The 20750-nt window shown below is 38.2% G+C and overlaps 1 protein-coding gene across 3 annotated transcripts; it reads right to left on the bottom strand.

The window, feature by feature from the left end:
- Positions 1–170: 170 nt before the first annotated feature.
- On the bottom strand, positions 171–19381 carry LOC146164087 (polypyrimidine tract-binding protein 1-like). Of its 3 annotated transcripts, XM_083382030.1 has the most exons (17): positions 19241–19381; positions 19061–19104; positions 14609–14668; positions 13676–13813; positions 10656–10814; positions 8955–9123; positions 7819–7877; positions 6067–6250; positions 5225–5317; positions 4783–4931; positions 3865–3898; positions 3384–3476; positions 3009–3124; positions 2686–2786; positions 2525–2599; positions 2187–2250; positions 171–2058 (listed from the first exon to the last, which is right to left on the bottom strand). In XM_083382030.1, exons 2-17 carry the CDS (start codon positions 19100–19102, stop codon positions 1990–1992), a joined length of 1605 nt encoding a protein of 534 aa, XP_083238156.1. In that variant the 5' UTR covers positions 19103–19104; positions 19241–19381; the 3' UTR covers positions 171–1989. The 3 variants fall into 3 exon arrangements, with proteins under 3 accessions (XP_083238156.1, XP_083238155.1, XP_083238157.1); XM_083382029.1 differs by lacking the exons at positions 19061–19104; positions 19241–19381 and adding an exon at positions 15043–17612; XM_083382031.1 differs by lacking the exons at positions 19061–19104; positions 19241–19381 and adding an exon at positions 14728–14978.
- Between the last annotated feature and the right edge of the window lie 1369 nt (positions 19382–20750).

Raw genomic sequence — 20750 nt, 5'->3', positions numbered from 1 at the left:
CTCCGGCTGAGAGTTTTACTCAAGTAGCGAATGCGCTCCAGCCAGAAAAAAATGATCGAGTACCAAGTACGGCATGACTCTACAGCCTCAATATTGCCTCTCACTCATTAAAGTTTCGCTATTATTAAAGACACGAGCTTAGCTAAACAAATTGCCAGAAAACTTCCCTACAATAAACTAGTTTATTATATCCGAGTTGCGCAAAATACAATGAACGCGGAATGTACAGCCAACCAAACACAAAGTTGCGCTTCCAACACAAGCATGTAAACACAAAAACGAGAATCGGGTGAAACTTTGAGTTAACATAAACAGGTGTCGTGCAAAATCTAAAGGAACAGTAAAACAAACAAGGATAAGTTAACTTCAGGTTCTGTCATAGTTTAATCGTGGGAAAGCTGAATTTTGTTACTTTACCTTTGCGTTTTTGCTACAAATATACGAATGCGGCGTCTCACATAACTATTTATGTAATAACGGGCGCCGAAAACTTTGTTGATGTTTCTTATCATTCAACGAATTTAATCAATGTTATAAAGCCTTTATAATGTCTTTTTTTAAATTTCTAACAACATCTACAAAATGTGAAATCTTACAATTTATTGGTGAATGATCTTTTCTAAATATTTACCTTAGTGTCGCCTACGTCATTAATTTAAAAAAATATCTGTGGTTTTTAAATCATATTTTCATTAATGAGAAAAAGGAATGTACTGACAACTTTTAAAATAGTGCATATTGAATGAACGAATCATACCAAAGTGTCAAATAATATAAAAGTTTGGTGAGAAAACCCAGAGTTCAATGTTACAAAAATAATGCTTTGAGATCATTAAACATGAAACGACAATACAAAAATATTAACAAAAAACGCACAAAATAAATTTCTACACACCGCGCAACTACAACAACGATCAATGTGTATGGAACATATTGTAGGAATGGCTTCATTAAGAGAAAATTTTAAATTACCAACACCCAGTAAGCAAGCGTAGTTCCTAACACCACGTTGCTAGACCGTTACAATAAATACAAGAAAAAAGGCAGCGAACAAAAAGCAGCCGGTGGTTTGCACACGGCACAGTGTTTTTCATTACAAAATCGTACAAAGCACTACTCATTTAGGACCTCGCTAACTTGTATCTACCAACATAATAGTTGTACAGGGGCCCCCAACCTCTAAAGAAAAAACGCGCATTTCAGTAATTCATGCAGGATTATAATTTGGCAATTGTAAGTTAAGGGAAATGAGGCGCTGCTTTTTTTTCAACAAAAAGTATAGGTTTTAAGTTGCTCTTTAAGTATCGACGTTGCTTGATGTGTCTACAAGTGGTAGAATATAAACAGTTCACAGATCAGAAACTAAACTTGAAAAGCAAATGATCAGCGCAAAATGTAAAATTCTGTTCCCCAAACAGTAACATCGCACATATTTTTATTGCAAAAGTAATGGAATGTGAAGGGTTTGGTGTTGTGACCCATTTACTAGATGCTGAGATCACAGAGAATGTGTAGGCTTCACATAACTAGGGTGGCGAAAAAAATCAATTGCGAACAGAAAATCGTGCTGGAACGTGTAACGCAATAATCGCAAACATCGTTGGTATCGCAAAGGACAGGGAAGGGCAAGAAAAATTAGGCCCAGAAGTACCCACGACATACAAGAAAAAACAACTTGCTTTTAACGTGCGTGTACGGGTCTAAAGTTATGCACCCTTACGCTTCACAATTACTTTGCACGGAGGCTTCAACAATTCATTAAGCATTTCTGCTTTGACATTTCTTTTTGATTTATATTAAAAACCACCAAGACGTTTTTTACATCTACAATGACTGTAGTAATCTGCCGGTACAGTGTTCGAAGTGCACGTTGCAGAACAAACAGTTAGTTTAACATCGGAGCAGCAAAAATGGCTGTAAACTCGGGAAACTAAGATCCAATGAGTGTAAGAAAATTGCACGGGGACGTCGCGGATCTTTTGCTGTCAATCAAATGTGGCCTTTGGAGAAGGACACCCTCAAGTGGTTGGTGTCACTTAACTTGGCATTGTGAAGAAGCTGGAATAAAAACAAATGCCTTTGCTATACTACGGTAATTTAGTGACAGATAAATAGACCAGCTTACATCGGCAACTAAAAATTGGCTCACTTAAAAATATTTGTTGTGAACTAAAACCAAAACTTACCACTAGACACTTCACAGCGTCTTCGATGCTGGAAAGTTTAATGAGCGCCATTCTTCTGTCTTTTCTGCAATTTAAAAACAATCGAAGCATTTACTAGGTTTATTCACAACCCAAGTTTAAATGTTAGAAACACGCAACTCAAAAAGTGTAGATTATGGCATTAAAGTCTACCTAACAGGTACTCAGTTATCAATTAAAATTTCAAAAACCTCTCATAAAAAGGCTTATCAAACATGCACCAACCGAGCGAACTATTCTGCAAAGTGTGGCATTTGCATTGTACCCTGTATTTAGGCGAAACCAAACACGTCAAGCAAACAAAGTGTGGCGAAACTTACGCGAAGAACTTGAATGCCTGCACAGTTGCGTTTTGACCGAACGCATCCATTAAGAACTCTTCTGTGGTTTCGGGTCTAGCAAAGAAAATAGGAAATTGGATACAATGGACACGAATATTGAGTTTGTTGAAACTCTTTTATGAACTAGAAAAGCGACTCACGGGATGTTGGAGAGATGTAGGACTTCAGAAGGGGGAAATATATTCTGAAAGTTCTTCGAACCTGGCTTTTTGAAGCGGTGGAGAGGGGAGTTGGTGTAATCCTGTAAAAAAATATTTTATTGGCAATACAATTTCTCATAACTCACTGCCTTGTCCGGAAATTAGTAAACTGAATCACACTATGGTTGTTTTCTATGTTTATCACAAGTCAATGCAATGCTATAGCATCTGATAAAGGTTTGTTTAAATAAATTTTAGTTTTATTTGTCAAACAAGGAAATCGAAAATCACCCCCAAGCCACCTCAATAGTAGCTGGTCTTACCTGTGTGAGTTTGGACATCTCCTGTCCTTCCTTAGGCATCTGAACCTGGCTGTGCTTGGACATGGCAATTTGCATCGAGCGACCAAACAGCTTCAAACCGTGGAGATATTTGATTACTAGAAGCAACGAAATTGGTTAAGGCAAAAACTGTGGAAAAGACCATCGCAATAACACGCACAACATGTATTCACATTAAAACACAAACTATATATATACGTACAACTAACTTTTTTAGAGTTTTTCCAGCTACGTCCGAAAAAACAATAAAGTGTTTTACTGTCTGTAAACCGCGTCAATGTTCAAAAACTAATTTTAAGTAGTATGTCATTATGTTCAGACATAGTTGTACACACTAAGGACTGTGTTATGGCCTACCGAGCTGAGCCTGTGTGTAGTCGTTCATCTGCACGAGGGCGCTGTTTTGCTTCTGAAAGAGGATCTTAACGCGGATGACGTCACCGTAAACACCTGGTGGCGCAATATCATAACGATATTATTAAGTAGTAAGTACTTTACACGATGGGTAAACATATGAACCAAGATGTATGGCTAGTTCATAGAGAGTTATTACAATGTTGGGACAAAACTTAACAAACGGAAACTGAACAGTCCTAGATATATCGCCAAAGACACACCAACAGTTCGGTTTGATTCTCGTTAATAATACATGTGCCAAAATTCAAAAAAATAAGTTCGGCTTTATTTTAACTACGTGAATTTTGAAGATTGAGCTATCGGTAATGGACACAAAGTAAAAAAATGCTGTTATGTGTGAACCAAGAAAGAAAGCGCGTAAAGGAACACCAGTAAAGTTAAGGCCGTGAGGATAAAATTGAAAAACAAGGCAGAAACGTACCAAACAGTACAAAGAGCACTTGTGGCGTCACCATCTTTGCGTGTGGAGGAAGCACATAGAAACGGCAGCAGCCCGAAGGAAAGTTACGAATCGTGGTGGGTGGGTAAATCGTAGGGCAGTTGGGTAAAAACATATTTGAAACGGGGGTTATATTAAAGTTGTTATTCAGAAAAAAAAAAGAAATTCAGGTTACGGAAGGTAGAATACCAGAGCGAAATGGTGAGTGTTGGGGAAGGGAGGGGTAAACAGGAAGAGCACCACGTTCGCGATCATCCATAGAGCGAGCAGAGACAAAGGTGGTAGTAGTAGTAGGGCACAGTAGTCGAAGGTCGAGTGGTCGTTGGCAGTGACGGAAATGTAGAAAAAAAAGAAAAAACGTCACTTTTTTTAGAGAAGTGGAGCGCCATGTCGGAAAAACGACGGCAAAATAGTGTATCCACATTAATCAACCGAAAATGGCGGCGGCCTTGCGCGTTTGTACAAGCGCTACACACGGGAAAGCACGCCAGACCACAGACGCACAAACGCCTGGTTTGCACACACACACGCGCGACAATTATTACACTTGAAAACTTGCGGAAACACGGTTGTAAAACCGACCTGACAACATAAACGTTAAATCAGCAATCCTAAACGTGGCAACACCGACCTTGCGTGTTTGGGCAACAGCATTTGAGCGCATTTCACAACCGCGGTATTTCGCAACACCGCCAGTTAATCAAAAACGATTGAAGAAATCAAAGATTTAGACTAGAAGCCAGCAGAACATCGCAAGGCTCTAAGACGCAGACAGAACGGGCCGCGATAGCACCGGGGCAGCGAAAAGCAAGAACGGTTTGTATCACACACACGTCATAACAGGCGCGTATAGTCAGCTACAACTGCAAGCAACTACAACAGTACACGATTCCACCTTACCTCGTCGTTCAGGTTGGATACGTGCAAGACCGCGTTGTTGACTCCGACAATGGCGGCAAGTTGAGCGGCCACAGCCGTGTTGCCCATAGTCATGGTGGGCAGGGGAGAGTAATGGCCGGACATGGTAGTGGCCACGCCTTGCAGGGCACCTGGTAGAAACAATATAATCATTTTTGTCTGTGTTCGCACGCATGAATAGACTAGATGTAAGGAATAAATTGAATACTATGTTCGGTGAACAGTAATTAAGCTGCTAAATAAAGGTCAAGGTATACATTCTAAATTGCGAAAGTTAAAAAATAAAGGGTTGTTTCTTAGCAATTTGTGTGAAGCTGAAACACAAGGATAGAGCAAAGCAAGCAGTGACTGGTTATTCTATCGAACAACCAGTGATATTCCACATAAGCAGACAACAAAATGACAGAGGCGCATAAAGACTAACTTGAAGCTGATGCAATGGAAGCGAGGTGATTTTGCTGAATTGCAGCGGCCAGTTGCTGAGTGGTGTAATGTTGAGGCATAAAGCCGCTTGCTCCTGTATTTAAAACAAGCGTAAAGCAGCTGCGGCACTAAATTGAACGAGCAGATGTGTAGTGGATGACAGCGACATAGCTGTACGGGGATTAAGGCGAAAGGACATTACAATGCTTTACATGGTAAAAAAAGAGTCGACGTTTAATTGTACTGGCGGTTGTATCCGTTTCCCTAAGCAATGATTCTGTGTGATTTATGTAATACCGTTTTGCCAGACAAACTGATCTAAATCAGTCGCCCAATCAGCTAAAATATAAGACTAAATATATCCGGGTTATTTAGAATTTATATTTACATTGAAGTTTGTTATACAAAAAAACAACTTAATATCTTTTTGAGGAAAAAATCAGTTGGACTTTATACAGAATTATACAGGTTGAAAAATGTCGAAACACTTCGGTGCACAAGTTTCTCATTATTTTAAAATGTTCTTTAAAGAAACATGTTTAAATTTAATAAATAGGAGATACGAGAAAAATATTTTATGTCCGAAAAACACAAAATCTTCCCTATTTCATGTTAGCAAAACGTAATGACTATTTTGTTTTTACTCCTAAAAAAATGCTAAAATGTAGTTGAATTTGCCGAACAGCCATTTCATCGCAGAGAATAAGTTGAATGGATTTCAAGGATCAAACCATTCTTTACAAAAACAAATTACCCACTGCCTCAAGTCTACATTCGTCGGCTGGTTCTACTGTTGTATCTACTGCGTAATAAACACAAAGCATGCACTTGAGCGTTTCCAACCTGCCAACACATTGTGTAAGGCATTGCTTGGGGTTGCGAAACTGCTAGTTTCGCCGGACGGCAGATCATTCCTGGTGTAATCTCTACTCTTCTCGTTGTTGTACTTGACGTTCAGTGCAGTCAGCTTACTGTACTCGATCCGCAATGTGCAGCACGCGTTGTAGATGTTCTGTCCGTCGAGCGACTATCATCAGTAAATGTTTAGAATTAGCCGTTTTTAATGTTCCCTGTGAGCCGAGCAAGTTTATGGCGGTTATTTAAACAAATAACTGTATTGATTGATGTTGATGCTTGCTTATTACTATTATATTCATCGAAAAATGATTCTACAATACCTATGCTATTTGCCCAGTTCGATTAATCGCACATAAAGGCTTATTTTGGTTGCGGGCCAGTTAATTAACAAGATCATTAATTGTTACACTTTGCCATCAAAAGGTGAACATGTGCAGTACCAAATCGCCAATCATTGGATTGCAAATAACGTCAGTTAATTGTTGATACTTTGCTGTTGTACTACACATTCTAAAATCAAGCGTCAGTAATGGGAAGTTTATTCAAGTTTCAATATGTAAAAAAACGTAAAGTGTCAGCAAATGTGGCAGAACACTAGCAGAGGATTCGATGAGTGTAAAATGGCTGCCTTAGCCAGTTTCGCTCATTTAGTTTGAATTGTGTTTCATCCTAAACGAAAAAAAAAACACTACCTCGAAAAAGAATGCTTTCTGAGGACTATATGGGGCGAATGCACGTTGAAACAGAAAAATTTTTGATATCAAATTGGTTTATTTTTTGGTTTTTTAACAGCTTAACCATAAGTACATCAAATTGTATTATATTGTATTATAGTGGTGACCTAGTCTTTCTTTTATCCTGGCTAACCTGTCAAAATGCCAGGTTACAACATAACTGTATTTGGTTTTACTCGAACTTGTCTCCCCGAGGCAGGAATTTTTATTTTTGCAACGAAATTTCTTCCAGGGAGGAGAAAAAATATTTTCAGGAGAAAGTCTGTTAGATCTATAATCATCTATTGTTTCTCCATAGTAACAGCCATTCATGTAGTCTAAAATAGACCATTGCTAGGCCAATACCTACGTGCCACAAAACCTTGTAAGGTTGAGTAAGTGAGGCTTTTTACATTTTACAAGGGCTCATAAAAAACGCAAGATTTATAATAAGGGAATCAAAAAAGTCAAAAGATGGGTGCTTGAGCACATCTATCCATAAAACTTCAAATCGTACTGGCCTGCCTTAGATATGTGATCATATTTCTAATTGTCAAAAAAAGTGTGCCGCCAAAAATGTAAACCTTAATAGTGTTAGGCAATTAAAAAATATTGTGTAGCACTGCTTAGCGGGGCTTGACATTTTTCAGGACGAAAATACAACCGCAAAATTATAAGAAAGGGATAGATAAAACGTTCATTTTTTGCACCTTCTGTGCCTCTATATAAAAGTGCATTCGCTTATAACTATGTTGGGTATTTGCGCATATTTGTCGCCTATTTTACTGTAGGTTTATTTTTCTGTAAACAAGGTAAACAGAAGCAAAAAACTAAGTAAAGGTGAAATAATTCAATAATTTATTCTGGGGAGCAATTAACAAAGTTTAAGTGTGTAAGGGAGGCATATGAAAAAAAACTTGAGAACCACTGCATAAGCATTTTAAACAAGCTATATATTCCATATTCGTATTTTAGATGCCTAATACAATACATAGTCTATTAGTATAGTGTTGTACAAGCTTACGAGCTTTGCTGTTTGTGACTGGATGCTGTCGCCCATCTGAAGTAATGCTTGAAATTGGTCTGAAAATTCAAACAGCAAAGTTATGACAATCCAAAAAACACTTCGAAATAGATGTTAGTGTATCTTTATTTTTGTTGGTGTCGATTCAAAGATAAGTAACAGTTACAGCTAATGACTATAATTAAAAATATTACTTATTATATAATTTTTCACATGTTTATGATTTATATTTAAGACATGAAAATAATAGTTTGGTCAGCACCGGATAAGTGTCAAATTAGCAGCTTCCCGTCAATGAAGTTTTTCCATTGTTTAGAGGAACGCGATAAAAAGTGGCTAATGTTTCTGTTAGTCAAGCTATGCCTAAATAAAATGCGTAAAATTCAGAATGCACACGCTGCATGGGGATAACTGTGTACGAATATTTAAATAGTAATTGTCCTCGCAAAATAAATAATGTCCAATTTTTTTTAATTTGAGCTGCGCGTTACTAAACAATTTTTTCAAATTAATTGATAGTTAGCCTCTGCAAGGCATATAAACAAAACTAAATAAACCTAAATAAACCAAAAAAATCGAATATGTGATTTTATTTAATTGATATTTCGCAAAAAAATGTAAAATGCTTTCACGGCAGGAACACAGTTGATGAAAGACAACAAATCATTAAACACTTTCAAAAATGATGTCCATCCCGGGACTGAACAAAGGCTATAAGCGCATAAACACTCGGTTGAAAATGTAAACCAGTAGTAATCGGGCTACAAAACGTTTTTTTAACATTCAAATAAGCAGTCTAAAAAACTTCTAACTGAACGCAAACAGTCAACAGATTTAGAATTAACAAAATTCAATGCAAAACATGTGATCTGGCTGATATAATCACTTTTATCACGGATCTCAAGGGGTCGGCGAATACCGGTTTAAAAGCCACTGACTGTTCGGAAAAAAAAACTCAATTTTTTTCCTTTCAAACGCAAATTTTGCAACATCTGCACAAATGGTTAACACCACGTTAAGAAAAACTGTGCCTTTAAAGCAATTAATTTCTACGCATATTTGGCTATTGGGCTCAATATAGCTCAAAAAACAGGCAATAAAAATGAAAGCAAAATAACGACAACGGATGACTTAACTGTTCTTGTTAAATGTAATGATCTTGAGCACGACGCCAAATTTGGAGAAGATGGTGTGCAGAATGTCGATGGTGATGGGATAGAGCATGTTCTCAACCACGATACGCAGAACGTGATTTAGGCCACCCCCATCCGCCTGCTGCATCGCTTGCAAAGCCGCTTGAGCCTTCTGTAAAGAAAAAATGGCGTTTGTCAAATGGTATGTCTTTTAGTTTCGCTTTGCTTGGTTGTTTGGCGCATCACCAGAAACTGCTACAGTGAGTTACACAAACGGTATTTATCATTTAAAACAGTGTCAGTGCCTGAATTGCAAAATATTTTGGGTTGTCCTAAAAAATCACAAAAACAACCTTTGCGACAAAGCTATAATCTTTAAAACCACATGTTCATTACTTTTTGGAGATTTACTTTCGTTTGCTCTTCGCAAAATAACATTATAGACAGAAAAGGTTGGAATAATGACTTAGTAAGTGCAAGATGGTATTCGACTTGCTACCGTTTCAAACTTGACGACGTAGAAAGATTACAGCCATCACCACAAACAAACGTGACGCTTATTATAAACTTCCACAACAAACAATGCACAACAGAAGCCCTACTGGCATTCAAACAGGTAATATTCTTAACCGCGAATCGCACTCCAGTTATGGCTATCGCCCCAACCCGAAATATCCGGTCGAAATTTTAAGATTTTATAGAATGGTCTAGACGTGTCAAGTTATCCTCGTGTTTTTTTATTCTTAACGTAAGATTTCAGTCTCTCTTTTATGTTGAATAAACAGCAAAGATGTAAAGCAAATTAAAGCTGCTCCATAGGTAAAACATGCAGCAATCATTTGAAGGATGTAATGATTCGATAAAACAGTAAAAATCAAATGTGGCTTTATTTTGGTGCGCTTATCCTCAGTTGATTAGTGCATTTCGCTCTTATTCTAAAAATAGGACATTATTTTTAAATGTTACATAGGCGCGGATCACATATATTGTTAAGCATTAAAACCTGAATAATATAAAACAAAAATAACAGGGAAGGGAAGAGTGAAACCTCAACCGTATTTTGTATTGTGTTTGCACATGACTCGCTTAATAATGGCAACAATGGGCCAGAGAGCGGCCAAACGGAAAGACGTCATTTTTGCGCTCAATAATTCATAACAATTTCCCTCATAAACGCCGGTGATTAGTAAGAAAAAGCATTTCTCTGCACTACACTTATTTACAGTAAAGTTTGTTCGTTTTGCGTTTGCAAACTCCACAACTTCAGATTGCGGTTACCGTTCGATCTACCTGAAACTACAAAACATCACGTTCGCTCGCCGCAAAATCTTGTACAATTTTTAAAAGGAAAGTACGCAGAAGCGAAAATCGTGCTACTGTGGCTATCCTGATTGTAAACAACTATAAGCTTCCTTGTATAAGCCTATGTTTATGTAACAACGCTCAGATTTACCCACAAAAATCTTTAATATTGCAAGTACAATGCCGTTGTGTCATTCATTACAAATTGTATCAGTATCCTAGGAGTCTTAGAACAGAGTTTCGTTTTCAGTTTTCGAACCTTATTAGTTCAATAGAAAAACTGGCAAGATATATTTTTAGCAACAAATCGGATGCGAAACTTTGTTACAATAAAAGATGCTCGCATCAGCAGACAATAGCGCCCCCACGATACTCCTTATAATCGAGTGCATATCCCTATACCAGTTGATTTGGCGAGTTGTCCGTCTTCAGCTCTTTGTGGTTGGAGAACTGAACGAAAATGATGCGATCTCGAATAGTTGCCGGACTCATCTCACTTCCGGCCACCATCTGCGTGGCGGTATCCTCATCTTCCATTTCCAGAAACGCCTGATTCTTACCCTGCAGTCACAGGATAAAAAGGGTTACGGCTGTTTTTTTGCTCTACAATCACGGCACTGGGTAAATAACGGTGTTGTATTGTTTTCAAATGACTTTACTCGACTCAAGTATTTTAGACAAATGACTTGACTGGACTTAAGTCATTGAGTCAAATGACTTGGCTGGAAATTAAGTGTTTTTAATTACCATTTTATTATAAAATGACTTGACTGGGACTTGCCTTGGGCAACTGATGACTTGGACTGGGACTTGACTTTTGACTTAGACTTAAGTTATTTCAAAATGACTTGGTTTTAACATTGGTAAATGACGTCCAGTTTTAGCCTACGTCCTTGGTTGGGGTTAGTTATTCCTAAGTTTCACTCTGCACTTAGATAATAGAGGAGTTAAGGCTTGGCTTATTGTAACGCCATGGGTTTGAGTGAGCTACGAATGGTTCTTAAAAATGCGATTACGGACGGAGTTATATATGTTGAGTGAATTGCACCCATTGCGGAGTCATTAGGTCGTCAATGCGCAAGTAGAACTTTTATTGTTGAAACTTCGTCGGATTTAGGTAACTTTAAATCTGCAACAATTTTCGCCAGTAATTGGTTTACCATGAAGCACATTTATTGTGGATATAATAAAAGTGAAACGCCGGAAGTAAATACTAAGCATCGGGTAAATCGCCTCCTTTATAAACGGCCGGATAGGCGTTGCCATCAATCTTCAACCACATAATTCATAGCCATAATAATGCAGCGAAACATTACACTACGTTATGACGGAAAATTCGAAGCTGAGGTTTAACAAAGTAACAAAACTAACAATATTTTTTTTTAGGCTAATAAAACAAAATTTTTAATATTACTATTCACCATTCATGTATTAAATCTATTTTTAACAATTATGTTTCAATGTTTTTCATTTATATTATAAGTACATTTGTTTTTAGTTAGGTTATTTTTTCTGTATGGACTTAAAACACAAGTAACCTCTAAAAAAGATCAGGTTACACTTACAGTTTAAAAAATGAATCACCGGGCCATTGGATTTGAAATGTAAAAAGATACACAGCCTACTCTATAATAGACAAACAGATTGGAGTGATAGGTTTGTGATGAAACCACAATATGGCGAATGCGGGATTTACAAACGCTAGCATGTGCGTTGCTTTAAAGGTTAAGTACGGTCAACAGCACGTGGAGCCAAACAGGGATTTGCATATAACGTTTTTCCTACAAACTTGGCGGTACACCGTTAAGATTAGCATTTCTCCTGTTTTTGTTACCGATCGGTAAGTCCACGCAACACATTTCGGCAAAGCGGCGAGCAAATTGGGAAACTAACTTTTGCCTTGTGATTGAGAGCAAATTGTCGGGTAATTAGAAATGGAGAAGATTCACGTAACAAGGCACCGCCACTGTAATTTGCCGAATACTTAAAAACGACAATTTAAATGTTTTGAAGGTAAAATCTGAAACAACCGTTTTGATTAATCGGCGTGCATTCAATCATAATTATACTACAAACGACGCCTGCGATTTGATTTTAAAATAAATTCGTACAACCTGACCCTGTAGCACGTCACAGTGTCATCCTTTATGCGTTTGTTTTGAGGTTCAACATGTATAAAACCCTGGATGGTAGTCAAACCTTACAGCGACAATTGAAGCCCCTTAAGTCACAAACGGCACTCTGTCCATGACAGTCGTGTATTCAGCACTAGTGGCCTTTTTGTAAGTGCTTATATTATTTTTGGTGTTTGAATAGGTTGACAAATTGTCAGCAGCGTTTGTTTTCTAGCAAGTGTGCTTCAAGATAATATGGCAAAATAGTCAAGAGAGTTATCTTACGAACATTGTTTAAACTAGAGAGGAGATCAAGTTTTGGACTATTTTAAGGGCCTATTTGAGGTGTGACAATCGTGGCAAATTGTAAGAAAGCAACAACTGTCCTTGTAAAAGCATTTTCGTGTACATTCGTACTGATCATTACAGTATTATGTCGACTATATCTCCTATAATGTTTTAGGGTTTTCATTGCGCGCTAATTTAGTGCATTTAAAACTTTTAGGGACAACATACTTTTATTAAAATATAAAATAACGTTAGTTTGTTTGCTATCGGCTACAGGAGGTTTTTTGTTTTATCGTATTTTATTGTTGAAATTTAGAGAGCAGTAGTCCGGGCGGCTATGATTGCAAGGAGAACTATGCTATTTGGTGCAACGCATTACAATGACAAAATCTGTGTATTAAACAATAGAAAAGTATGTGTATTAAATATGGGAAAAGACCGCTGTTAGTCAGGCCTAAATAGTTGTAATGTCATGCAAATCAAATTAAAGAAAATATAGCTCGGTAAAATCAGAAACTTACACATTTGAAAATAAAGTTTGAAGTGACATATAATTTGGGGTATTTACGTGCAATAAAGATAAGATAAATGTATCTCTTTGTAGATTAAAGATGCGTTCGCGATCACCGGACGCCCAACCCGAAAACCATAAGAAGTATACGCCCTGTAATTTGCGCTTTAAAGCTAACTGAGAATTGGCTGGAACACACAGAGGCTCAAGCTTCATGCGAATATTTAGTCATGCTGCCTTGCGGCTGGGGAAAGCTCTCCAAGGACTTCGATATTATCAGCACAGACGGGACTAGAAACTTGCACCTGGTGTCAACACTTTGACCGACAATGACACGCAGTTCGCTACTTTGGTACAAGCGAAAACTTTCGCATTAAAACTAATTGCACGTTGTTGTTTAAATGCTATATAGCCAATGAGTTTCCGTCAATTAAAATAACGATTAAAATCACCGACCAGTTTTATCTTGATATTGTCGTTAGCTACGTGAATAAAAGTGAGATTCCCACCTTGAGCATTAAAACGTTCGTGACTCGGCCGTAGGTCATGCCCAGTTGTATGACCTCGGTTTCGGACACGTCGTTGGGCAAACTGCGCAAGTGCACCACCTTGGACACTTGACTAGGGTCGATGCGCTCAGTCTTAATCTGCAACAAAAGGTGAAAGGTTCGGATTAGACGCCATCGTTTAAACGTATTACCGTTTATTATGGCGGTGTCGTCTTTAAGAAGGAACATGAATAGTTTTGCATTAGTGCGTGTACGCTTTACAAGATTAACATCGACATTTTACTAGGTAAGTAACCATTGCAAATTTTTTCAGATTTATTCAAGCTAATTACTGTTAAATTCTGTTTGATTACCTTTAGGACGGTGTTAATTAAAACAAAAAAACATATTACAATGAATAAACGGAGCACAGCACAAAGAAAAGTGTTTGGGAATAATACGAACGTTTGATTTTTACAACGAGGTTATGTCGACGTTAAGTGATACGAATCGGGCAACAGACTGTAAAAAACAAGCTACAGGGACGGAGAAATATATATTGCAAAAAGGTCCACTTACGAAATCCCTGACTAAAGCCGACAGATCACTGAAGCGTTACTTATGAATTCCTACCTCATTGTGACTTCACTTCACACAATAAATTTTTTGAATAATTCTTACTTCCAAGCCAGTTTAGGGTTATATTTGGTCGAAAGGACACTACAAATGCAATTTACTAGGACAGATGGCTCTATAAACTAAGAACAATAGGGAGCAAAATTATACTAAGGCGTCTATGGTATTCAGCGCTCAAAACAATACACCCGTAACCATGGAAAAAGTAAGTATCAAAGCAGTTTAGTGTATAACTTTATTTAAAATATATAACAAAAAAAAAGTTACTCGAAATAAAGTTTTCATTTTAATAAATTTCTCTAAATGGAAATGCGCTACCTTTTTTGCTCCGTTGTCAACAGATCCAGCGAGAAGATGTGAATTGTCGTCGTTATTTCTCTACAAAAATATAACAGGTGAAAAAATCGTAAATTTAAATTTCCTTTATTGAAACGTACTTAGCAAAACCTCAGCAATACAGACTTAAGCGAGGTAAAGCGTTAGCAGGCATCGGCGGGAAGTCAGAATCCGATACGACCTCGTTGAACACGAGACCGTGTGAGACTCAGCTGCACCTGCGTATCGCCAGGAAACGACGCGATGGGTCGGGTGGGTGTGCAATTGCTGCGGCACGTTCGGCGTGCCCCATCCTATGCCCAACCGACCCCATTTCCGGAGCAAAAGGAAACCAAAAAATATGCAGCGTAAACCGCGCGAAGGCGACAATTGTCGGGTACCCACATTCTGCGAGGCCGAGAAGGATTCCAACCCACCTTTGTTGCAGTGTGGACAATTGCGCGTTCGTAGTTCGTAACTGCTGGAGGTGGCGCCGCGAAGACCAGCTGGTGGGGCTGGGGGTACCCGGCCTGGCCCGTGATGCAGACGGGGCCCTGGTGGCCCGGGAACGCCGAAACGGCCAACTGCTGGACAGGTGGTCCCTGGCCCGCAACTGGAAGGAATACCAAAGACATCTCCTTGCTCACAACAGTTGAACACACTGTCTTGACTATGACTGGCTTCCTTTTCCTGAGCTGCCTTTATAGCCTTTGCAGAAACAGTTCGAAAAAGTGTTGACCCTATGTTCTTTAAATACGAACACAAACGGTAAAGTTAGTGTGTTTTTCCGTAAAATATTAAAATAACCAGAACAATATCGACAAGATCTTAAATCACAGGTTCAATTTATATTTTTGGGAAACGCGAACTAGAAACAGCAGATGATCATGGTGCTTAGTAATCTTCGGTTTAGCAAATTCGAAGTCACTGCCTTGCGGGCACAACACTTTTAGACCATCTAAAGTTAAAACTACACCCGCAAATACGCTTTGAGCGGTAGTGTTTTCGGTTTGCTGATTCTTATTGACAGTGAAGCTTTTTTAATCGCCCGAAACGCGTCCAAACGTCATTATTCATCTGTTCCCGTCCGTTGCCGTTTACACAGAGGCTTTAGCCACATGGGCCGACATATGGCGCACAATACCGCAGGTAAATATTTGTCCTCGCTAGATGCTTGTCTTGGGTTTATAAAGAAAACAGCGACGCCTAAGACTGCTAGATATCGAAAAATTCTGCTACAATTAGTCGGCTAATCAAAGTGCACGTGCGAAAGCTAATGTTCAAGCCTAGCGCGCGAAATCTACTGCTTTTGCGACTATGGCCGTAAGCAACCGCCCACTGGTCTTAAGTCCTCAGCGGCATGCAATTACAAGAGCGTCGCGGATCGACGTGGCGAGATGATGTCGTCTACTTGACACGCGATCGACAGAGTTTCAACTCGCCCTTTTGATTTCCACTTGGCCGCCTCTCCCACTCGGGTTCTGCTTTAGGACAAAATACGCCTGAAACGACCTGCATTCCTGCGTTACGCCAAAAACACAGCATCTGGCTTGGAACAAGCGCATAATTGTCGGGTGTAAGGCCGTTAATTTAAGCACATGGGAGTCGGCATGGAACAAAGAAGGTTACCTTTATATCATATCGACCGCTGTTGTTACACGACGCCGTTACCAGCCTTGTATCCATCGCGCGACACGCCGGTTATGGCATAAATTCGACGAAAAAAGGAACCGTATCGCGCGCATATACACAACTACAAGCAATAAAGCGAGCCCGTCCCACCAGCGTAAGGGCGCGTTACGCTCCAACAGTAGACAAAGGCCGTCCGAGGCCTTCCAAAGCCGACGTCCCATTCGATACCTTTCGATGCGTTTAGCTGCCAAAGCAATATTCTGTTGGGCACAAACACACCTGCCAATTGTTCAAAATTCGTTTCATGTAAAAATGTTTTTTTAATTCCGTTGTGTTGGAAAGTTGATACTTTTTGAAAACAGCCATATAAAATAATGTGAGGAAGTCCGTCGTAAAATCAAAGCGAAAGAGTTGGCATTTTGTTACTCCCATTTTTTATAAGTTCTATTCTTTAACCAAACGATAATTTTTTTAATTCGCTAAACAAATCAATGCACAGAAAAGAAATATACCATTATTACGCAAATTTCGATTACCCTAAATAGTAATACCACTGCTGGGTTTTGTTTCATACAAGGATAAGGTCAATAGATAAGTTAACCATATAGCTTATTATACGAAATTTCGTGAAAATTATATTCTATACAAAACAGGAAAATTTGAAGACTAGCCTTAGTTAGTTGCGAACGCCACAAAAGGAGAGTTACGCAATAAGTAAACCTGGTAAACCTCTGCACATTTAAGCAAAAATAAACGAAACATACAAATTAAAGCATAGAATGAGTGTTGTCCGTAGCTATATATGTTAATTAGTGGCTAAAACTGCGCAGGAATTCAATGTCTGTTTATACCCAACAGACTAATAGATAAGGCTCAAAATCAGTGGGCCAAATTACATTATTATTAAAGTAAAACTTGACACACAAGCAATATAAAAATAAACGTATAGCGCAAGCATCAAACAGGAAGACTGTTTCGAGGAATACTTTTTTAAAACTTGCCTCAACAGATTAAATATAGGCTTCCGAAAATCCACGCGCGTTAACGAAGAAGGTGAAAATCATGCAAAAGTTCACGCGCATTGCTTTTGGCGGTTTGCGAAGCATACGACGTAACTGGTGCTGTTCCAAAAAGCGCGCGACCTTTCTCGATTCGACCGAAACCTCATAAAACCTTGTTCCTTCTTTTGCCTTCTAAGGAAAAGTTAATTGCAGGTGAGTGAATAACATCGATTTGCCAGAGAAATACACACAAAAAAAACACTATCGATAAATTGCGATGCTACGAGTTCAGCGGTGACCGTTATATCTGTGGCACAGCCTTTTATCTTCGGCATCCCACTGAAATCAAATGGAGTAACTGTGGTACCTGCTACGAGTGCTACGTGAAGTGTCATGAATTACCTGCTCCAATTTCGGCAAACCTATCACGATTATTTATGTTCGGAGAACCAGACAACAATTCGAATGGGTCCGCGCAACCTCAATAAACTCCATATAAACTGATATAACGCTGTTGCTTTATGTTCTAACAACTGAACACCGTGTAATTTTGAGTACATCTGCGTTCAGGCAAGACGACCTATGCTGGACATTGCGGAAACGAGAGCGAAGTTAATTGGCAGCTGTAAACTTCAAATGACAGTGTTATCGAGATGATTTTCGCTAAATTGCAGTGCACTGTTCGTCAGCTTTTCTAACGGTGTATGCTAACTGTGCATATAGCTCAGACAGAGGCCAGCAAAATCTAACTATACTGCCAGCATCCGCGTATTATAGGGAAAATTCGCGTGCAGCGACTTCCGCCCAGAGCACAGAACCCATTGTAGTGCACTTTCACTGATTATAAAATGCGTTTCTCCCAGTCGGTGGAGAGGGGTCACACATCCACAATATACAAGACTCCTTCCACGAGCAAGCACTACTAATAGTCAACAGGCGACCAGGCAAAAGTGTGGGCCAGCTCCGCCATAGCAACTTCATGTTCCAGTGGCTGTGAATGCTTGTCGCTTGAGCCGCCAGTTCCGGATGAACGGCGCACTGAAAACAGGCGGCTCTCGTTACCCGTCACGGACTGGCGGCTTTGTCCACCAGGCGTGACGGGCTGGCTTAGATATTGCGCAAAACGGGGAAACGAAAACACAAGACGGGACCTTTTCCCCAAACCCTGGCTCAATGTGTGGGGAGGTCGGTCACGAACAACAACACAGGTTTGCACGCACTCTTTGTCTACAAGGTGCGGGGCTTGAGTGGAGTCGCAAGAAAACGCGCGTCTGCTCAAACACGCCAGACAACGAAACGAATGACACCCGTGAAAACTAGGTTCGCATCTTTGTGTTGGAAATAAAATGAACCTTTTATGAGGATAAAAATCAATAGTGTAAAAATGCAATGCAAATACATTAATATATGTTTAGTTTAGTTAACAGCATACTGTAGTTGATTAATGTTTAATGTCAACACTTACTATCATAAAACAAGTCTGTAACAACAACAACAACAAAACTATGTTGATTCTAGTCACATTGTAACACTGAATAAAAATATAACTTTTTTACCTGACTTTTGAAATTCAAACAAACTAATTATATTTAATAACAATAAATTGGAAAACGATAAGTATTCAACACCAATAGTTTGTAATGTTTTTTAAACCTATATTTACATTATATGTATGTTAATCAAGAAACATACTTAATGAAAAAATGCAGAAAAACAACTGTCAAAAGTTTATCCAATAGAAAAAAATATATAACAAAAATTAAACCTCTAGAATAGCATATCTGCACTTTCCATATATATTTAGGAACAATTTTGAACTCACCTTTGTACCATTTGTGGATCTCCCAAAGTCCATCTCTCTCATTTCTGTGTTAAAAGGGAATTTAAACAATAAAATATGCTTTTAAAAATTGATATTACCATTAGAAGTACATTGGTAAAACTAAATAAGGTCTAAAACAAATGTTAATCTATTTCTGCTAAATTACATAGTTCAACATACCCGATGTACTTTAAGATGCTGATCTATGCAGCAGCAAAATTTTAGCACGTCCAAATACAGAAGAATTTTAAAGCATTTAATTTTTATAATAAATTTTAAAACATATAAATACAGTCTGACCCTTAACACTAGAGATTAACAGCTTTAGATTGCTGATAAATAAACAATATAATATATTTCAAAAAATAAAATTTTGAAGAATGTTTCATGGCAAAGAAATTTGTAATTGGGGGAATTAATTATACCTATAAGCAAGCTATTGATTTAAAAAATAGATGTCACACAAAACTGTGGAAAACATGACAAGTGAACAACCGAACCCCTATCCACAAAAGTGCCCATATTTTTAAGTACAATAAGTGTTGGGGGTACTTTTGTTTTTTTGTGCACCTGGTCTTCCAAGATTTTTACGGCCATGAAAACAATGATCTCATTGAGATCTACCATATTTTTCAAATTAGGTTTCACATGTAACAACATTATATAGTGTAACGGTTAGCAAAATTTCAAAATTTTGAAGAAAGCAGAAAATATTGTCTATAAGTTGCAGGTTTTATATTGATCTGGCAATTAAAAAAAAGTTATTGGTAACTAAGGAAAGTTTCATGGACGGTAGACATAAAGCTGAATCATTAAAACCTCACAAATTTAAAATAGTTCGCTGTAGGTAATCTATAGTGTCTGATGAACAGATGAATAGAAATTAATAGTATAGTGGTGACTTTAAGTCAAGCACTTTTCTTGTGTTTGCTATGCAAAACATTGTTCTCGACCTGGTATGGGAATGACTTAGACTGGGACAGTATTTATTGAAAATGACTTGACTTCTAATGGAAATTAAACACTATAAACAAGTTAGTAGTAGGAGTGTAGGATAATAACTTATGCACCCAACCAAACTAAATAAACAGCTCTAACAAAAATTATATATGGCTTCCAACCTTTACTTTTGGTCACCCAAGTATTTTTTAGCAAAAAAAGTTAATACACACAAAAAAAAAATTCTTTACATTTTGTTGACCTTTCGTGAAATGTTACTTATGGAATTTTATTACCAAATAGGCTTACTACTTGGTATTTACAAATTAAAATAAACATTGATGTAAAAGAAGGATTTCAGTTGGGTCTTATGTGATATACGCTTGGTTTTAGAATGTATCATCGGAATTCATTAAAAAAGTTCTAATTATTCCCTCATAACCTATGCCATAGTCTGCGGTGATGGGATACTATTAACTCAGTCCGATTGCCTTCCAGACACTTTCCGCCAAAAAACTCAGTCATGGATGGTGTAATGGTTGCCGAAAGCGTAACCCCGCAAGTATTGCCAGCCCAGTCTGGAAAGTATGGCAGATCTCAACGAGATCTCGCGGGTGCACGGCCGAAAAAATCCGGGTGCAACAAAGGTCAAAAAAGTGCACCTCGGATCCACTTAATGATTTTTTAATGCCCTGTAAATGTATGCCGCACAAGCGTCTTACAAATTTGGGGTGCAGTTCAGAATTTTTTG

This window comes from Ascidiella aspersa, chromosome 2 (assembly GCF_963924565.1).
Source record: "Ascidiella aspersa chromosome 2, kaAscAspe10.2, whole genome shotgun sequence".
NCBI lineage: Eukaryota > Metazoa > Chordata > Ascidiacea > Phlebobranchia > Ascidiidae > Ascidiella > Ascidiella aspersa.
Note: the sequence above shows the minus strand (reverse complement) of the source record. Positions and strands in the feature narration are given on the sequence as shown.